The sequence below is a fragment of the Thermobia domestica genome, chromosome 6, assembly GCF_964235325.1.
Source record: "Thermobia domestica chromosome 6, izTheDome1.hap1.1, whole genome shotgun sequence".
Taxonomy (NCBI): domain Eukaryota; kingdom Metazoa; phylum Arthropoda; class Insecta; order Zygentoma; family Lepismatidae; genus Thermobia; species Thermobia domestica.
In genome coordinates, this window is record NC_137459.1 from 17,224,755 (window position 1) to 17,246,994 (window position 22,240).

A 22,240-nucleotide genomic window follows, 5' to 3' on the forward strand; every position below is an offset into this window, starting at 1 on the left:
TACAGTAACACATTTTCACTTTTATTGAGTGGTAACAAAATTACAGACTCACATATGACCTTAATGAAGAGAGTGTTCAACACGACTGTACTTTTTGGGTCACAAACTCTTGCAAAGCAATCGTTGTGTTCAAACCACTTTTTTGATGAGGCAAGCAATTTAAATTTTTGGCTGATCTCATATGGAAACAAATGAAGATATAGGCGCATAATTTCTGACTGAAGCGGTTGAGAACTTCCTATTCATCAGGAGCCTGCCTCGTTCATTTGGACAGACTTCGAATAACTCATGTGAATTCCCTTGATTTTAATGGCATACAGATCTTAAAGGGATGCCTTTTCGTTTTGAGCAACACAACATAGTTGAAGCGAGCGACAGCGCAGCTTCTACCAATCGACTCGATTGGCATGTGTGCGCGTCTGTCAGTCAGCTCCACGATAACTATCATCAAACATTTCCGATTTTGATGAAACTTTGTATTTACTTTTCCTCCACCTGGAGAAATAACCCTATTGTTTGGGATTGAAATCCGTCAAGAATAAGGGGGCAAAATCCATCTCATGTTGCAAATTTATATATGAATATGGAAGAAAATTCTCGCACTACAAAATTATTCCATGTCAAAACTTTGCATTTTCTTTAAGGCACTGTGAATAGCCCACAGCTTGGGATTAAATTCAGTCAAGAAAATGAAATGAAATCTCTGAGTTTTACGTCCCACGATTATGCCGGTTAGGCTAAAGGAGACGGTGATGATGAGTAATGAATGAAATGGTGGAAGGAGAAAGAGGGAGAACCCCGAGAGAACCCACGCACACGGTGTTTGTCCACCACAAAGTTCACTTGGCGGGAGATGGGATCGAACCCGGGACCACTAGCACCAGAGGTGAACGCTCTACCACTGAGCCACCGCGGCCCAAATTCTGTCAAGAATAAAAGGGTGAATTCTCCCCTCACTACTCGATTTCAAGAATGTGTTCCACGGTTATTTTCGTTAAAAATGTGTTTGATTTTGACATAATATGGCGTACATTTTCTTTCACACTTCTCACCTAATCATTCCCTCTATAGGGAGTTAAAGAAAAAAGTAGTGGAGTTACCCTTCTAGCTCATCCCCCACCCGATTTTTTTTTTTAAATTCCATGATAAATTTTCAAATAGATTCCCCCTTCCCCCAAATTAAATGAGATGAAATCTTTCCGTTTAACGTCCCATGATGATGTCCTTTTACGGTAAGGGAGACGGATGATTAAGGCACGTGAATGATAATAGAAGATTTGGTGGAATGAGAATGTGGGAGGAAACGAGAATATCCTGGAGAAAAACTACGGACAAGAACTGTGTTGTCTACCACAAATTTACTTGGCCAGGAACTCCCCGCATCCAATTACAAAAAAATGTAAACGATAATTTCCGTTACAACTGTTCGATTTTTGGTCTAATACGTCGTACATTTTCTTTAAGACTTCACAATCATTTATTACGCAAGGAGCTGAACCAGTAAAGAATAAAGTAGTTGTATTAGCCCGAAAACATTCGATTTTTCTTTTATTATTATATTTATTTATCTTTAGGGTCAAATAACACATAAAACTCATTCGGTTTTCATATATTTTCTTCGACTCTTTTCAGTAATACCCTATGCCAGTCAAGAATGACGAATGAATTTAGCCCCCTAATGTTGCATGGATACCCCTCCTTCCTCATCCGTGAAATTAAAAGAAAGATGGTTCAAGTTATGATGGAAATGTTGCGTTTACTCTTTGAAGCTTCACAATCGTTCTCACTACTGGGATTTAAAATCAATAGAGAACGAGAGTGAACCTCCGCCCCTTCCCTCTTTTTCCAAGATAAAAAAAAAAAAAAAAATCACTAAAACTTTTGTAAACATTATTCGATTGTAACACAATATAATGTATATGTTTATTGAGGTTTTCACATAATTTAATTAGATATGAAATTCTATGTAAAAATCTTCCTAAAAAGTACAATTTTGTCGAGCATGACAACTTTTTTTTTTTTTCGGAAAATCATCTCAGCTGCTTCCAATTGAAATGGACCAATAATGAGGGAGCATGTTCTCCCCAATTTTATAGAGGGTGGTCCATTTATAATGATAGTAGTAAAATCTCAGAAATCGTAAAAGGCAGAGAAGCGAAATTTAGCACCAAGAAACTATACGGAGGGGGACAACGTTCTAGGTATTTTGTAATATCACCGGATCAGCAGTGTTGCCAACCCATTATAAAGTTACATTTTTTCAAATGGAACTACGTCCGATTATTACGTATTTCAAATTGACTTGTGAAACGAAACTTAAATATCACGTTTATTATTCAGTGTTGAAAATGAAGATGTTATAGTATCACGAACATCTAAAGTTTGGAAGCCTCCAACACATACAGCACAACGTGGATACACAGAATAATGCACATCGAAAGCACCTTAGCGTTAGGTGTCATGGTATGACTTGTTTCGAATGAATAGGAACCATGTTACCTGGGCTTGAAAATTTGAAATGCTTTATTAGAAAAAATGCTTCTATAAGTATTATATCTAGTTACCTGTGTGGTTTGTAACGGATGTGTAAATTATTTTGCAATTTACAGCACTTCGATATGTCAAACCGTTCCGGAGATACGATAAACACTGCTGAAGTGTGCAACACTGCTTAACCATGTAATTACGACATGTTGTAATAACAGCTACTAAAAGCTTCTGCTGTAATGCTATAAAAGAGAAGGTTTAAATATTTTCCACAAATACGCCATTTTCAGCAGTACTGCGAACTTCATCAATGTTTATCGTATCTCCCGATCAATGTGCAGTAAACGGCAAAACAATTTGTATGTCGATTGCAAACCACAAAAGTAAGTAGACACGATACTTATCTATGCTTTTTTTTCTCTTTCGAAATAAAACATTTTAACAAAACTCAAATTTTCAAGCTGCGGTAAAGTGGCTCCTATTCATTCGAAACAAGTCATACCAGGACCATGACATCCAATGCTAATGTACTTTCGATGTGTATTATCCTGTCCATCTGCGTTGTGCTGTATGTGTTAGAGGCTTCCAAACTCTGGATGTTTGTGATACTATAACAGTTTGCAACACTGAATAATAAACGTGGTATTTTAAGTTTTCGTTTCTCATGTTGATTTGAAATATGTAATAATGTGACCTAGTGCCATTTGAAAAAAATAATTTTATACTGAGTTGGCAACACTATTCATCCAGTGATGTTACAAAATATATAGAACGTTGTCCCCCTCCCTATAGTTTCTTGGTGCAAAATTTCGCTTCTCTGGCTTTTTCGATTTCTGAGATATTTGCTACTATTATAAATGAACTATCCTGTGTATTTTTCTGAATATTTATTAAACACACTGGGGACTTTATAGAATATTGTGCGTGTTTTGTCGGAGATTAGAGACTTACTACTATAGTTTAGCGTTGAAATTAGTGAGAGAAAGGATCGCTCGCTTAATCAATGCATAGCATCAATAGTTAATTTCAAACTGTTGTGAAACTCTCCAAATGATATCTGGACAGAATCCAATCATATAGTGAAATGAGTGAAAATATCTCGTGAGTCTCCACCATGTAAAATTGTTCACACAAAAAACAAAACTTTTAACGTCTTTTTCTCAGCCATTTCACAAGTAATTGTATGCGTGAGCGTGTGTCCTTCGCGTTATACCCCATTCCGAATTGTGATACTATGCGTCGGATTTTTTTTTTTTTTTCCATGAAATACGTTTCGTGTCACTAGGACTGTTTCAATGAGAAAAATGGCTGTTCATGCACCACCCATACAGAATGTGGAATGCTACACATATATCAGATCAGTTGTAAACATTGATTGAAATTAAGCAGACTACTTTGAAACTTTACGCTTACTACTGTCGGTACCTAATAACAAAGCAGACCGAAAATTGTAACAAAATGACCTGTAGAATATCAGAGATAATCGTGTTATTACACACACTACAATTGACTCTTATTAATTATTCTACTGAAGCATTAAACATGCAGGTTAATTGCAACATCGTAATAATTCTAAGTGAGGCACCGTCATGCACGAGTTATCGCATCTGAATTCACGTTGGACAGAAGCATGGAGAAAATTAGCTGTCTGTGAGAATGAGAACAACAATGTCACGACTTAACAACGTCAAATGTTCTTGTAAGATTCAACTTTACAAGAGCTGGCTTCTGGAATCAGTCACTCTATAACGCTTCTATTATGTTGCAACACCATAACGGATCCATTACTATAGGTATCATGAATCTAATACTGCTTTGACAGTCGACGTTCTAGACTGGACCTGTTCCGTACAATTGTGGCGCAGGACCTTCGCAAGATGGATTCAACTCTACTTACATGTATTTCAGGGCAAATAAAATCAAGTCTACGTCGAGGTCTGCAGCCATTGATTCGATTTCTTCCAAAGGTAGGATAATATAATCACAAGGCTATACCTCGTTCATAATAAATGATGACATCCCGCTGCTTCTAAGATAGTTCACGAAGCCGTCGCTAGATGGCACCAACTCGTATCTGGCCGCCACCAAAGCGTAGTTTTGGACTACCGAATAACGCAACTGAATTGCAATCATGACGCAAATCTGTCACAAAAGCCGTTACAAGTATAAGATTAATATAAAGAACGACATAAATACTGAAATTCCGCGAGTGAAACTTTTCAACATATCTTAAACAACTTTAAATTTATAAAAAATATGCTGTAAAAGGAAAATAATATTAAGACACAAATGCACAAGAAATAACTATTCAAATAGGCAAGTAAGCATTACAAAGATCAGATACACAATATTCGTAGTTAATAATTATAATATACCTCTTTCCTAACTGAAATCTTCCCACAGAATGTACAAGATAATAGATAAATTTTCAGATAACCACTGACCATGGAATGCAGTCTTTGTTGGAGCAACAATCAGGTAAATATATAACCTAAATTCGACAGGTTAGGTTAGGTTATAAAACAGCTCTCCCAAGCGAGAGAAAAGTTTTAAAATTGCCATGTTGCCCACCAACCTAGGTTGTGGCGAACAAGTAGTAGTCTAGGTTACGGTAAGATTCAGTTAGCTTAGCTAGGTTAGGTTATTTACATTACCTAGATTGTACTTTAGCGCACTTCTCGACATTTCGTAGGTTGTTTAACTGACTATGATTTATACGTACGTTTTATTAATTCATTTATTCACATTCTAGCTTAAATTCATATCAACATAATTTCCAATACTTTATTTTGTAATTGGATCAAAACATGGACATGACACACAAATATTATGTATCTTTGATTTCCCTTTAGGTAAGATGCTGATGTCGATCAATGTATTAAATAACACCATAACCCCTACGAAAGAATCAACAGAAGTACATTACCACAGATGACATGGCATTGTATTTAGGATTAGGATTTCTGGGCTTTCGGCATCTATGTCCATGTTAGCCCGTCGTATTTTGAGGGATGACGTCCCTCGGCGATCACACTATCCGGGGAAAGGGAAGCGGTTTGGGGGACCTATTTGTTAGGTACCATCCCGGCGTTTGCCTGGTGTGAATGAGGAAAACCCAAAAAAACCTCATTCAGGGTAGCTGTCCTGAAAAAGCGTTTTACACTTTCTCGACCGAGTGCATGGCATCATATTATCTTAGGTATCCATTTAAGCAGGTGAACTAGAAGTTCGGCATGATATAGCCAAACTATTTCATATTGTAGATATCGAAATAGGACTGAAGGACTATGAGAACCTTGTGGGTACAATCTGGTTTAGAATTCCACTTCAATGTATCTCGTGTCCATACTGGAATTCTCAATATTTAAAGCAATTATTTGTTTTCTTTTTATAAAGCTGACTAAATACCACAATTATCAGTTGTGTATCTATAATTTCGGTTTTACCTTTAAACAGCTTAATTATTTCAACAACAAAGTCGTTTGATTTTTACTTAATTTATAATTTAATAAGTTACTTTCATATATTACATTCTTGGTGTATATAATTGTCTTTCTCTTTCCCAGATTTTTACAGAGCGACAGCAAGTTGTTTGTTTATTGAAGAAGCAACATAATCATTTCAACTTTAAATCAAAACGATAACAAAATGCTTGTAAAGAAGAATGGGGCGTGGTTCATTACAAATGGGCGAAGAACTTGGTTCAGATTCCTTAGAAATTGCATTCAAAAGACAGGGTAGAAAAAAAAACTATAACTGATAACTATTTTCAAAGGTTTTAGCTGTTAAAACTACGATTTGCATTAGTTAATTCCTACTGATTACAATAATTAACCATCCTTAAAAGAACCACAAAACCTTTGTTACTTCGTACATTACAAACACCTGTATTTAAATGGCAGTTCTAGTAATAGCAGAGTTAGTACTTACGTGTATATTGATAAAGGTAATACTAAACTAGGCGACGTAAACAATGGAACTGTGCGGTTCTTTCATCATCTACCCAACGACGAAAGTATCCAATGAAATCCGAGAATACAAATGGGGCTGCAGGAAAATGTGACACGCTGAAGTTACAGCGTAAGAACTCTCGTGGGTATGAGGAGATCCATTGTCGTGGTATAATGGATTCGGAATAACCTTGATGGCTTCCTAATGTGTACGGAGATTTGATGTAACATTCTCAAGAATTCCATGACAGTAATGGTGTCATTATTCCACAAGAATGTTACCATCATTTTTGCTGCAGACCGATGAATGCAGACAATTTGTCCGGGGAAGGTATTCTCTTATGTCCCAAATATGAGTACGTCCAAGGTATGGGCAGCTCTCGACTCTATACTTTTGAAGTTCTCTTCATGCCCCTCATTTATCTGAAACAGTTCCACAAGTATGTATCATGTTGCATGTCATGTGGAGTAGCACTTACTTGGCGCAGACTCTACATTATGATGTCAGTGTCTGTCTATATCCAAATACCATTTCAACGGGTCCGTGAGTTTTTCAATGGTTAATAGTTTATCTCAATGAATTATGAAAGTGATCCCCACTCTTGCTGCCGTCGGTTGATGAAAGCACCGTTTTTCAATTGTTTCTGATCATTTATCGTATGATCCCACACATTTTGAAGCCAGCTATAGGTATGTACAGCTACGCATTTTTTTTTTTTTATTTATTTATTCTTTTTTACACCAAGAAGTCAATTACGGCTCTTCGTTTTAGCTTATATGTGCTGAAACCTGCGTACTGAAAACAACCACTAATTAGTAAAGAAAGCAATCCTATACCTGGCACTTCTTTTGTCTTAACATTTTTTTTAATCACCCTCGTGAAAGAAAAAACAATCTTTGGAGTAATGTACGACAGCTGGTAAGAGACGGATAATTATGGAAGAAAGGTGCAGTGAGCATGTAGGAAAATTCCGAATGGGAAAATCCAAAGAAAACCCAAGGACACGACGTTATCCAGCACAAACTCATTATGGCCTGGAATCGAATCAGGAACTCATCGCATCAGACGTGAGCACTATCACTGAGGCACCATGTCATCATTCATTATCCCTCGTATTTTACTTTTAACGCATACTATGAAGTTTTGATGATAGGCTACAAAAGTCCACGTGTGATGCTAACATTTCTATCACTGAGACAAGTAACGAAAGATTACCCATATTTCTCTCCTGTATGAAACTGCAAGCTCCTGCACCTACACCAATAGGATCTTCATCCTCAGTAGACTTACGACGGTCCATTTTACTAGGCTTGTGATCTACGGCACCTGAAAATTCAAGAAATATTACGATTACACAACATATAACCTAATGTTCATTAAATTCAAGTAGCCTAATATTAATTTATCAATATGGTGTCATTTCCGAAGACGGCCTACACGAAGCACAATGTTACATTTTCTTCCAAGAATGCCAATCACTCACGTTACAAGAAGTTTCGGTGAAAGAAAGAAAAAGGTCCTTTATATATAAGAGCGTACTAATACAATTTACAATATACTTCAGGGAGCGTGTTATTATAATTCATTTCCTAAAGTAGAACGCGTAGGAATGGAATTTATGATGGATGATGAATCTCTAAACTCAGAATTTTAAAATTGCGTTCTAAAGTGCGAAATGTACTGTACATTAGAAATGTGGAAACTCGAAGTACGCAATTGGAGTACTCACTAACTGGTGTGAACTTCATTGAATGAATGTTGGATTTGTGCTTCACTGTATAACGTCTCGCCTTGGGAACAACATGAAACATGGAAAATAAATGAAAACTTTCACGCAATGACAAACTGAAAGTAAATTGGTGCCGCTGACCGAGATATAGAAAATATTATCGGTGAACTACACCAGAATGAAAGACCCCCAAAAACATTATTTAAGAAGGTAGAAATTACTTAAATAATGTAAAGGTCGTCACTTACTATGATATAATCTATAAAAGTACTCCAAACTGTATGTATATTCAAATACCACCAGTATACTTTCCCCTAACACCCTAAGTCACAGAAACCTGAATACTGTTCGTCCCTACGCCTTCGGCGCTCTAATATTCTATGCTACTCGCCTGCACACGCCCAAACTTATTTTAGTGACACTCGACAAAAATTCCTCGTCAAGTACTCAGTAAAAATGAAAAGTCGCAAATAGAATGTTCAACTTGTCCCCTTCCCCTCAAGAACTTTATAAACAGAACAAACAAACTAGTGCGGATTTACAATCCGTTACTAAATGGTAATTTTACAATTAAAATGTGGTAGTGCATACGAAACAGGACTGTCTAAGATATTAATTTCCGGAGTATTTCTGCATTTTATAGACCTGTATTTTATGTTTACAAGAATACGTCTACTACTATGTAACTATTACAAGTGCTGTAGTATGTCCCATACCTGTTAGTAATTATGAGAACTTACTGTAATGTTTATAACAAATAATGTTACTGTAACGCTCACGAGAGTTATTTCCTATATTATACGCGTAAAAAACATATTATGACACTTCCAAACAACATACAAAAGAGGTCGAATTGCTGCTTGTTGTGGCCAGTTAACGCAGAAGAGTGCTCCATGAGTAATCGTTTTTGGGTATGACCACCATCGCTTGGCATTTGACTACAGTCGCCGCTACCACCATGTCCTGGCACACCAGATTCGCCTGCCCTGACGTAGAATAAAACAAAAAGTGTTTGTAATTGTCACCTAGCATTCATTGTCTTTTTTCTTCTTCTTCAATAAGTTTCTATATCACATCAGTTTGTATGTATATAATAAACCTATACGTATTTGGACATGCTGCACAGAAATAAGAGTGTGCCATGAGGTCAAGTTACGTTAAGCTCCGCGTGATAACCTTTGCAAAACTTACCAGAAAGAATTGATGACTGTGGGCGAGTAAACTGTGATAAGAAAAGGGTACAAACGAGATTTTTGTAATGAATATTATTGATAGCGAAGATGGATCTATTTTGCTGTGGCGGACATTACAGTGTAAGGTTACCCCACCATGAAGGAAGTATATTGAGAACATTGAGAATAACTCTGCGTGTTATGAATTAACAGAGTTCGGGTTTGAGCAGTTAAATACCAAGAATGAGGAAAATCTGCTGAAATTATGCGAAAAAAATGGATCAATGAATGTAAAGTCGCAATATCGAAAGTACAGGAAAGATATTAAGAAAAAAAAAAAGAAGAAGTTGTGTCTTCGAATGTAATGCAAGAGTCTATGGTGTGAAATATTAATGGGGGAAAAGCGGCAACAATAGCAACATTTTTCGAGCATGCTCGATTGTCAGTGTAAAAGAGTGAAGTTCTATGCGAAGGGTGTGCACAAAGTGATCAAAGTATAGCTGTGTCAAACGCAAGGCATGTACTTGTATACCATATATATCACTATTATCGTAATTTACGTATATACTCAGCATCGCCGATGTGCCTGCTCTCTATACATGGGTCTCCCTGCTGCGCTCCTGTCCTGACTCGGTTAGATTACATTTGTGCTCTTAAATTTGTTCGTGTTTTACACTCAGCCATTATCAAGTCAATCTAAACCAAATAATTCAACGCCTACCCTACACTAAAAACATTTTCTAATACGATAAGAGCAAATAATATTTCATAAATGTAAGTGGGCTTCCCTAAAAGCAGGACAGCACCATGAACGAAACCTTACCTAGTAGTCAAAACTGGCAATGTCATCCGGCATGCGATTTATAATTTTGGGCCAGTTACTTCTGTTCAATAGCTGGCGGGAGTTAACGAAACAAATGCTGCAGTATGACCTAGGAAATGGATTTAAGGAAAGCACAAGTTGGTGCACGGTTTTTGTCATAACTAATTTTTGACCTTTCTGCTGCAGAGTAGGTCACGTATTTTCAGGCTGGAAAACGTGACATTTCTGTTATTTATGAAGAAATTCATTGCCATTACCCTAGAAAATGTTCCTTAAGAATTCCTCGGTGCACTTCGCTGCGAAATTAAAATTCTACTAATTTTAAAGTAATTATATGATATCTTCAAATAGATAAAAGATAATCGAAATGTAGAACAAGAGCGCTCTAGACAATATTTTGTATGAGATACAGTTTTCACGAGTCACCTAGTAGCTTTCAGTTTGCAACCGTTTAGAAACGCGAAAATAAATACCTATTTTCTAACTGGCTAGAAATCGACAGCGGATAAGTAAGTCTTGATAACAGTATCTCACGTTAAAATAATGTTGTCTAGGAAGTTCATGTTCCACTTTCCGATTATCTTTTACCTGTTTGAAGATATCACATAATTACTGTAAAATTAGCGGTTTTTTAAATTTCACTGTGATAAGGCGTCTTAAGAAGAATTTACCGTTCCAGGAAATGTGCCATATAAAAAATCCAGGGACCCGAGAGATAAGTGAGCGAAACGTCCGCCGGGAGCAGGCGCATCAGCGATGGTGAGTATGTCCTAAAAATACTAGGTTTGATAAATCCTCTATCGACAACTTTATCCCTTCGAAAAAAGTATCTTTTCCTACCGACCCTTAGCAATGACATTTCACACCATCAACAAAAATGTTCACATCAGAAAATGCAAAAGTTCCTCCGTTTCTTTATTGTCAATGCCTAACTACAATTGTCACAATCTCTGCTCAATTTTAATAATTCATGCCACTCCACTTAACGTAATAACCTTTTTCTACACCAATATAGGTTGTTAAACTGTCACTCGAAATGTCACATGCAATTGACCTTTTATGAATGCTGGGAATTAATTTCTTCATTACATTATGATGTTCGATGTCAGCACTAAAAATAGTACCAAGACGCAAATTCTAACACCAGAAAACACTTTTTCTTTTTTTTAAAGCATGAAGTTCATGAAAAATAACCAATTCACCATCTCTCTCTTGTAAACCTTACGTGGGTTCACTCGAGCTGACCATCCCACTAAACAGAAAATTTACAGGTAAAATACGATGCGAAACATTTTTCAAGAAATACGAGAGTGTGAATTAAGTAATTACTCCAGTGCACAGCACACTAAAGTTAATTTTGAGTGATAGTGAAAGTATTGGATCTGCAAATGAGCTTTCCTATTATCCTCTTTTCTGTGTGTACCGCACGTCGCTGACGCGCCTGCTCCCTAAAGACGCAACCCTCGATGCCACACGGGGGCCCCTTCTACACTCCTACAATGATTTGGGTCGATAGTACTTGTGCTTTAAGTGCTTACCTAGCACAAGTTTGTTCGTGTTTTATGCACTGTACTTTTTATGCCATACGTCCACACTGTATATATACACACTGAGCTCTCCTGAAGTTATCTGCAAATAGTAATTTAGCCCCTCATTTAGTGCATGCTGTGCCAAAATAAATACAAAGCTACAAATTAATCTGAAAACGTGGCAGAACAGTCATCTCGGATAATGTCCCTATGTAATTTTCAAATTTCTAAGGCACTTAACAGAGATCTTTTAAAAACGCATCTATTTTCACGCATATTGTCAATCTATACTCAATCATCTGGGCATGAGCCAGGAAAATACAAGAGTGCAGAATGTCTTAGGAATTTATTTGAAATAGAAGTTTTGGCATTTATTCCGAAGTTGGGCATTCGCTTAGTTTTCGGATGAAAAGGTAAGAAAAGTTACGAAAATTTAAAAACCATCAGTTTTAACTTTAATTTACTTGATCAAAGTTCAATATTCAATTCACATAGTAATGCCGAGCGAGAGATAGCGATTGAAGGCGGGTTAATAGCCAGCTTGGTTATGTTACAGTTACATTGAAAAGTATAACTTTCCCGTCGTGTCTCTGCAGTTATTTGCTTATCTTACTTTCTGCAATTTATTAGTATATACGTATATTTAGCGATTACTTTCACATACATTTTATATTCTTTTCCTTATTATCACCGCATTGTGTCACTGCATTAGTTACCTCACATACAGTGTAATGTCCCAGTATACCTGCAGCCATGTTGTAATACAAACCTTCATTATTTTCCCACAATCGTACCATGAGGTAACCTTGTGTCAAGTAGTTCCCTCCGCTTACCCAAATAGTTCAATGTTTAGAACCGCTTATGCTCTATTTAAAAATAATAAAATACCTCAGTCTACTTTCTCTCTCTCCTTAGCACAGAAACGAGTAAATTATTCATTTCATCCCAGTAAATTTTCAAAATCTTGCTAGAAACGGATGACTAACTTTGGAACTTAAGCCATTTTTTTTTTTTTTTTTTTTTTTACTTTGACACATTAATCATAAACCTGGGCGAATAAACTTACACTATTTGTACAGATACCCTAATTACACGAAAAAAAAGCACATATTCTACATTTCTTACAAAAATACCCGAAGTGTTTGAAAAATGAAATACGTATATTGACTATACTATACGATAGGCCACAAATGGCCTATCAGTCCTCGTAGTTTTCTGAAGTTGTGATCATTTTCAGTTACTCAAATCCGGATCAAGTGTGAATTTTCATATTTAGAAACCGTATTATTCATATGAATCAACAACTGTCTTACCAATTTAATTTCAATATTGATCTCGAACACTACATGTCATTCTGACAGCCGTTAATAACACGTGCACATTCTAACAGGTATGCTAACCCTTAACGGTTGCAGGATGAATGATCAAAGTGGATTCCAATGTAATATTTACATGACAACATTCCCTAATGAGTCCACGAAGTCGCCTTTATGAAAGTCACACTGTAATTAAAAAAATAATTATTATATCCCTTTAAAACTATAATTAATAATAATTTCAACTTACCAGCCTCGACTAGAACATACGAGATCTTCTACTACAGGAACATTTACCGGTAACTTCGTCTTCTTTCTCGTCTTCTACCACAGACAAAAGTAGCATTTACGTAGTCTTCTTTCTCATTTCCTATACCCTTATACTTTAGGCTTTGTTACGCCAATTTGAACAATTCCTTAATGAAATTCATCAGAAAGGTTGGTAAAAGGGTTAACTAATTAAAATTTGTTGTCTATTAATTATACAAACACTAGATGAACGTGTAACTTAAAAAATATAATTATTAATACATCAAGTTTATAAATGTTCTTAAATAAAACTGAGGCAAACTATTATAATAATGAGGGAATGATTTTCCCTCGGGATTTCGATAGAGTTTTGCGAAGGATTCTTGACCAGAAGGGTAGCAACGGAGGAGATGCTAAAGGAGTATAAGGAAATTCTCATAGTGTGTCGGGCAGCATGGAAATTGTGATTTAGTCTCCTACGTCCTTATGCAGAGTCGTTTTGACGTATGATTAGCGCCATACTAAGGACCTAATTAGTGTATTAAACTTCTCTTAGTCGAACTTTTAGTATGGCACTAATCACGCGTCAGAATGCTTCTGCATGAAGCCCCCTAAACCAAAGGATGATTAGACATGATGACACGTCTTAATTTTAAGTTGTAATTTTTTCTTTCATAAATGTTTGAATCGGCAACTTGGACGAAATTTAAATACGATCAAGAATAATTTAACGAACTACCTTTATGATTTATGGAACTTGGAGGTTCAATGCCGCATTCGCAAAAGCTCTCCATTACTTCTGTCCTTGGCCAACTATATCCAGTTTCTGCTTTGTATTCCTATTTCTGCGATATCCATCTTAATATTGCTTTATTATCTGAACCTAATTTCTCTCCGATTGTATCTCCAGTTAAAATGTGGAAAGTCTTCTAATTTCTTCCATTCTGGTTACATGACCTGAATATCTGAGTCTCCTAGAATTAATGGCCCCAACAATGTTAGATAAATGGTTTAAATTATGCAGTTCCTCGTTATGAACTTACTGTCACACCCAATTGAGAGGTCCTTTGGGTCCGAATATTCACCTTGGGATTTTTTTCTCAAATGCAGTGGCGTGCACTGATTTTAAGGCATGGGCTATCACTACTACTACTACTACTACTACTACTACTACTACTACTACTACTACTACTACTACTACTAATAATAATAATAATAATAATAATAATAATAATAATAATAATAATAATAATAATAATAATAATATACAACAATGAACAAAAAGTGGTTGGTGTGTTTTGTTTGAATGTTTGCTTTGACACCATTAATATTTTCCGCCGTAAATGAAATCCCATCATACATTTGCGCAGTTAACTTCTTGTGGATTGCGTTCATAAAATGTTAATTTTTACCAATTGCACTTCCCTCAAGAGTCGCCTCTGTTTCTGACGTTGGTTGTCATTCCATTACAGTCTTCGCAAGAATTCCGAGTATACCAACATAACGCAAAAATGCAGATAGTCATTGTAATTTTTATGTCCATTATAGCTGCCTAAATCGCAAACTTTGCGTTTTGTTAATGCAAACGGTTATGGAATGTGCCCGGTTATCCCATACAATCTTTATCGTTCATCAATTTGCATCACGAAACACGTATAGTGATTTTGCTACTTAGCGGGTAGGTCGGGTAGGCACTGGTCTACCCAAAAGTTTTGAAAAATATATAAACTCTAAAGATACAATAAATAGTAAATATTTTTTAACTATTTATATTAATGGCAGATAATTATTTAAGAAATAGCATTAATCACTACTGTAAATGTACTTTTCTAGTCTCATTAATCAATCGAATGTATCCCTATCCATAAGCGAGGGAGCGGGCTTACCCAAAAATAAAATCCTAAAGCCGCCCCTGCTATTTGGTCTTAAATCCATTAGTGTATTGATTTTAGCCTTACAAGAAAACGCTCTATAATCAAATTACTTTGTAGCAAAAATAAAAATTGATAATTTTCTTCGTAGCATTTCATTTTCCATCTAGGTATTACTCACAATACTCCCCAGAGTACGGCCGCTGTGGCTCAGTGGTAGAGCGTTCACTTATGGTGCTTGGGGTCCGGGTTCGATCCCAGCCCACTAACTTTGTGGTGGACAAACACCGTGTGCACGGGTTTCCTCGGGGTTCTCCCGTTTCCTCCCACTTTCTTCATTCCACCATTTGATTCATTACTCATCATCACCGTCTCCTTTACCCTAACCAACATAAGCGTAGGACGTAGAACTCAAAGATTTCATTTCATTTCATTTTTACTCTCCAGAGAAATAGAAGTTAATACTTTCTGTAATCTACAATACTGTCTGTGGGTGTCATTTCGTAACGGTTGGCGCCAAATCAACTGATTCAACTCAATGCAAATAATGCAATAAGTAATTATAAGTTCAATAACAAGAATCGCAAAATAAAACACAAATTTTATATTGCGTTGACGGAAAGCGCTACGAAATGATGCCCGGAAATTCTCAGGTAGCCCAAAATCGCTGCTATGTCATTATTCTTAACATCGATTTACTCGTTCCGCCTACGGAAACCGATCCACAGAAAGGAAATCTACTTGGTTGTCAGCCGTGGCTCCACACTGTTACGGAGGAACCTGCATGGGCGCGCAAGAAGTTACACGTTTCTCTCTGCTGGTAGTAGTTGACAGTGGTATCTCAGAGGTTGCCGAATCATCGGTGTTTACGAAAGCAAGAAGGATTGCGTTTCGTGCTAAGCGTTAACGGCTGTCTTAGTACGTATTCACGTTTGCGAAAATATGGAGAAACTAGTACCATGAAAAGAAGATAAACTGTAAACGTATTATTTTAAATTAATTTATAAGCGTTATATTAACTTTCTTATTAATGCTGCTGGGATACCGCCGGTAGCCCTCGGTTGCCCATAAAATACGCCACTGCTTAAAATACGCCACTGCATCCAGTATGCGTTCTTCCCTCAAAGCAAGTGACCCTGTTTCCCAAGCTTACAGTATAAGCACAGTTCTGTCATATGATTTTTACAGTTGGTTCAAACCATTCTACGAGACATATTTGTGTTCAAATAATAGGATAGTTGTGCAGATGAAATTATATCCACAAATTATCCTACAGAACACCTATTCGTCCTAAAATAAATTTATTCTGCTAATAAAGTCATTTCTCCAAGTTATGCTACAAGACATCTATTTATCCTAAAATAAAAGGATGTTTCTGCCGGATGAATTTTAAACGCGTAAAATCTCGGTGGATATTTTTCTTTAACGCAAGTCAGTAAAATCTTGCATAACGTAATCATTATTAGTACAATACAGAAAACGTGTTTATCGAACCTCTACGCACAGACTATACTTCCTGTAGGGGAGCTGTACGTAGCATCAATATATTATTATATAAACATGTGCCAAACACTGCTTTTAACTTATTCTCTTCACTTCGATAACAGAAACGCCAACAAGAAATGTTATAACAACATGACCTTTGATTTTAAACTTCTCAGTGATCCTAAGACTGAAGATGAAGTCTTGCTATTATTAAAAAAAAAAAAAAATAATAAATAATAAATCAAAACCGAAATTTCAATAGAATGGTGTGATGTTTAGCATCCCTTTTAATACAGACTAGCTGAACCCGCGCTTCCTATACAGTGCATCATTCACATGTGAGCATGAATCTCCTTTTCATCCCTCACATCTGTACATGTCCCTTTACAGATACAAGTGAAGGACGTCGTGATAAAATTCGGTAAGGGGTACGATAAAGGGGAGATTTTTTCGATTATTTTTCCAATATCTCGCACTGTTTGCAAGATTTGAGCCTATTTCCGGTTGGAGTTTCTAATTCATGTATGATCAGTGTTTTATTTATTCTTGCATTCAGTATGTAATAAGCAAATACATTACACACACAATTAATGATAATGTTAGTGGTATATGGTATTCATTAGGAAAAACACTCCAAATAATAAAGATTCGTCTTAGCCTGGATTGAAGGTTATTCTTTGTTTTTCATTACCATTTATCAATGAAAACGCTTGAGAGATATGCAACCCCTGTATACGAATATGTGGTGCAGGAATGTATAACTCGTAGGATGTGGTGCTTTAGTTTTTTTTTTAATTTCAACACTTCCAGTGTATCCCTAAAAATGAAATAAAGAAGTAACGTCCGTTTTTTAAATGCTCAATTAGTATTTGACAATCTAGAGAAAATTTGGAATCGACCAGCGAAAACGGCACGTTTCTAGAAGTTGTGGTTTTGGAGATTTCATTGTCGAAAGATTGGAGACAAACATATAAACGTAACATTTTAATATATAGATACTATATAAGGCGTTAACAGGTAAGTTACTTTGGGATCAGAATCGCATGCGCTCAACGGGAATCGAATCCAGACCTCCCGTGCCAACTGTCTTCTTGCATGTCGAAAAAAATTATACTGGACGTCCGCCTGTGTATTCGTTCGTCTGTATGCCTAAATAACATATCACTTAACGTATCGATTCCAAGCTCATTTCTTTCTTTTACTTCGCACTATCCTCATCCTCATACTATAGAAGAATAATCGAAAACAGCAATTTTATATATTTAAAAAGTCTCTACTTATTTGGTTCAAAATTCGTAAATACTATTTCATTAATAACTCTAAAGTATTGCACAAAATACCCAGGTGATTTTTTCATGGGGAGGGAGACCGATACACAAGCAAAATCGCGAATATATACAGATGCACATGATATTTCCTGTAAAACAAGTATTATTGGCGCACATTTCATGGCTTTGTTAACTACAGATAATGTATTAAATGCTGTAGTGGGTGGGTAAACCTAATAAGTTTTGATATGAATTTCGAAAAACGAAACCCTTTCAAAAATTCGAGGAAGAGCACCTTCTCCCCTTGACCCTGCTGTGGGTGCCCATGGTAATGCAACATTTTGTCTCAGGGTCTCTCTGATGTCCGATGGGTACAGTGATTTAGTGGTAAAGCGCCCACCTCTGATTTGGTGAGGGATTTATCGTCCATGGTGAGATCCGACGTCATGTGAGTTTGCGGTGAATAACCACCATGACCGTGGTTTTTTTCAGTATGTTCCCATTTCCTTCCACATTCTCATTCTACCAATTCTTTCAGAATCATTCATTTATCAATTCGGGGGGCGCGGTGGCTCAGTGGTAGAGCGTTCACCTCTGGTGCTTGGGGTCCCGGGTTCGATCCCAGCCCCCGCCAAGTGAACTTTGTGGTGGACAAACACCGTGCTCGTGGGTTTTCTCGGGGTTCTCCCGTTTCCTCCCACTTTCTTCATTCCACCATTTCACTCATCTCTCATTATCACCGTCTCCTTTAGCCTAACCGGCATAAGCGTGGGACGTAAAACTTAAAGATTTCATTTCATTTTTTTTATCAATTGTCCGTCTCCTTTAATCTCGTATATTGCATTATCGTGGGACATTAAGTTAAACATTTATTGTCATTTATTTCGGGGATTTCTCTTTCGTCTAGTACAGTGATCGCCAAACCGTCGATCGCGAGCTGCTAGTAGCTCGCGGGGAAACTTTCGGTGGATCGCGTTAACACTCCGGTTGGTTAACCTTGATTCTTCCACTGAGCTGACACTAACGACAAGGGGCGCTGACAACAATTTATTTCTCCCGCGCAACTGCCATTGTCAGTCTCATCTCACAGTTGATTGTATACGTGTAAGGTTGTGCATGTTATGTTTTTTATGTGTATATGAGGCATTTTTTAAACTTAGTTTGAGTTCATATTTACCTGAAATGTAAGTTTCTCGGTAATAAACAAATGTAAGATTTTTTTTTTTAAAAAGTTGGTAGTTGTTTAGTTTGGTAGCTTACAGTAGCATTTAAAAGCGGTACGGTAGCTCTGGCGATCACTGGTCTAGTACTTAGTGCTAGTGTTGTTGATGTACAAGGACCCGGGTTTGATTCCCGGGAGGATAACATAACGATTTCAGTGGTTCAGATCCCATTTTGAACTGTACGTCTCGCCCTATATGGCCTCGCTGGTGACAAAATGATGTAAATACAAATCGATTCATTACTCTTTCTTATTAAGATGATCTCAGCAGGACTGCAATTGACGTATCAAACTCACAATGTATACGGTGAGCCATAACTCACTTTTGACCCCCTCCCCGCAAAAAAAAAAAAATTGAAACGAATTATAAATCAAGTATGAAACAATAAAGTTGTATCATAACATTAACCTTTAGATACCCGTCAGCGATTTTAACAAAATCGTACATTCTCACGTTGGGGACTTTGGTGACCCCCTAATTGTTACAGAGTCATGATGCATACACCGTTTGGAAGCTTATAGACCACAAATTCCAGCGAAATAACATTTGTGCAATTCCCACTATGATCGTAGAAGGCGTAATTAGTGACTCTGCTATTGATGTTTGTCGTAAAAATAAATGTAATTTACGTCAAAAAAACTGAAACTCCAAACATTTGCCAACTTTGGCCCCTCCCTACTCCCCATGTAAGAAAGAAGTACGAATATAGGATATTACCATGTAGTGGCCTACTTCATTTCTTCGCATACCAATTTTTATGATTGTTCCCCAAGGGGGAGAATGCCCCCCCAAAAAAACTGTTGCAATGAAAAATTAAAAAAACACGACCTTACCCTTCTTCCCCCGTCGTGGTACTCCCCACATATACAAAATGGACACTGGAGAAAAGCTGCATTTTCCAGGAACACAGTCATCTTTCTACCTTAATTAGTGGCTGAGCCATTGAGGTCTAAAGCCCCGTCGCAGCAATTGAGTCCATGGGCGTTTAAAGGTTCACCTTTAATTAAGGTCATTTTGTCTAAAATAAGTGTGTAAGTGTCCTTCGTTGTTTCCAGTGCATAAATTACATCTCTTAAGCAGGGGCGCCCGAAGAAGATTTTCTAGAGGGAGGCCCTTCTCTATGGTTGCTATATAACGTCTGGTATTTCTGGTATTTAATATACGTTGCTTGCTATATTACGGATATATTTTCGTGAGCCAGAGGGGCGCCCATGCTCTTAAGCGAACTCGGATGATTATTTATCAAATTCACAAGTAATACGGAATTTAAATGATCTAGAACTACAATTGAAAAAAGAGAAAAACTTTATCTTGCATTATTCTCCAAAAAGGGAAGTCCATTGAGCTGAGATTTTGCTAATTGTCACGCATGTAATCACCACTTTTGAAGTACGATCACACGAACCATCCTTTCATAACTTTTTGTTCACTGTAAACTTAGTTAATTACATATTTAACAAGGTTTCAATCCTTTGTAAAATCACTTTCTTCACTGTATTATTCACGAACAGCGGTGATGCTAGCTTCACTTCTTTTTCAGGGGTAAAGCGGAGGGGCAGAGATATTTTTCGGGGGGCCGCAGCTAATTTGTGGGTGCGAAAAAGGATAGTTTTGTGTTACTTGACATAGATTAAAATAAATCCTGTATGGAGGGAGAATTTGACTCCAGGAGTTGCCTGCCCTCTTGCCCTACCTCTGGAGTCGTCACTATTGACGAACCACATATAGCGTATTATTTACACAAATCAGTTACTGCAACTCTAGTCAACTGAAAATTGAATAGCTGCTAGTGTCAAGAGACTTATCTTGACACGCTGTATCCTAGAATGTTATACAATCTCGTTAAAGAAATGTAATATTGGTTGTAGAAAGACAAGGGGCCCAATGACAATTCCTTAAACTAACAAGCAAAAAACGTTGAGTTGAGTTGATTTTAGTTTAGCGTCCCTTTCAGCAGCGAGGCTATATGAGACGTGGACCTACTGATTAACGTGGAATCCGAACCACATGAGCTCCCGCAAGCAAAAAACGTCTGTGTCACTATAATTCCTAATAGATGTCGCTACTTGCGCTATCGCTTGCCTGCCTGACGCTAATACAAGTCCCTACCTGCGTGATTGTTGTCTATAACGAAGTCCTTGGATAACAACATATACAATATTGTACTAAATTTGAGTCGGTGGTAGGCGAACTAACTAACTAACTCTATGACCTATGGAATCCGGAGGTTCAATGCCGCGTTCACAAAAGCTCTCCACTGGCTTCTATCCTTAGCAGATTGGATCCAGTTTCTACTTTGGATTCCTATTTCTGCGAGATCCATCTTAATATTGTCCTTCCATCTCCGCCTAGGTCCTCCTACCCAGACAGGACAATAGACGTACAGTACCCGTATAGTACATGTACAATTGCAAGGATGCAACATGTGCATCATCTGTATAAATGCACGCCTGTACATTAGGGTGGAGTGAAAAATTTAAGTTTGCACATCGGTATTCTAATAGTGCGGGATTATTGCTCCTTAGTAAGTATTTTAAAAATCAATATTTATTTTCGTTGAAATCTATTATCTTTGGGTGCCACCAGCATAGCTAACCCTTTCCTTCCGCAAAATTTTCCAACTTTTAGGTTGGCGAGCAAGGAGACTAGAGGAATGGTTGATATCCTGCCAAATAATTGTCTTAGAAACTTGAACCAAAAAGAACTGAAATGGAGAGTATCTGTTTTTATTCTGCCAAAACATTTTACAATACGTAGAGTGAAAATATTTAAAATTTTCGTGCTACAAATACTGACAGAAAGGGTGGAATAATACGAAGTTTAGAAGAGTCTGTTCAGAGACTTTTGCAATGGTTGGTTTGTCTGCTGCACGTAAATGAGCTCCCTTTAACACATTTGCTAGAATCAATTGATGGTAAGATAACAGATCCTTATGCATTTTCTGGACAGATTGGAAGATCATTTTTAAATTGTGAAAACTAACCAGTTGTGGAATAAGATGTAATTGAGAGCCATTTTTCAGCTTTCGAGAATTATAATGATCTCAGTGCGGATCAGAAATATTTGTATAAGATTCGCAGAGCTGTTTCAAATGGACATTTTCCTGATTCTTTGGCAAAACGCCATCCAGGAAACAT

The 22,240-nt window shown here is 37.0% G+C and overlaps 1 protein-coding gene across 1 annotated transcript in view; it reads right to left on the reverse strand.

Annotated features, from left to right (window-relative positions):
- The window catches only part of LOC145687129 (ubiquitin carboxyl-terminal hydrolase 38-like), a 46,950-nt gene that overhangs the window by 18,399 nt on the left and 6,311 nt on the right, over nt 1-22,240 (reverse strand). Inside the window, exons 2-4 of the mRNA XM_081760586.1 lie at nt 13,258-13,331; nt 9,008-9,153; nt 7,654-7,764 (exon numbers count right to left, since the gene is read on the reverse strand). Of these exons, the coding sequence (XP_081616712.1) occupies nt 7,654-7,764; nt 9,008-9,153; nt 13,258-13,331 (331 nt within the window). The remainder of the gene's footprint in view (nt 1-7,653; nt 7,765-9,007; nt 9,154-13,257; nt 13,332-22,240) is intronic.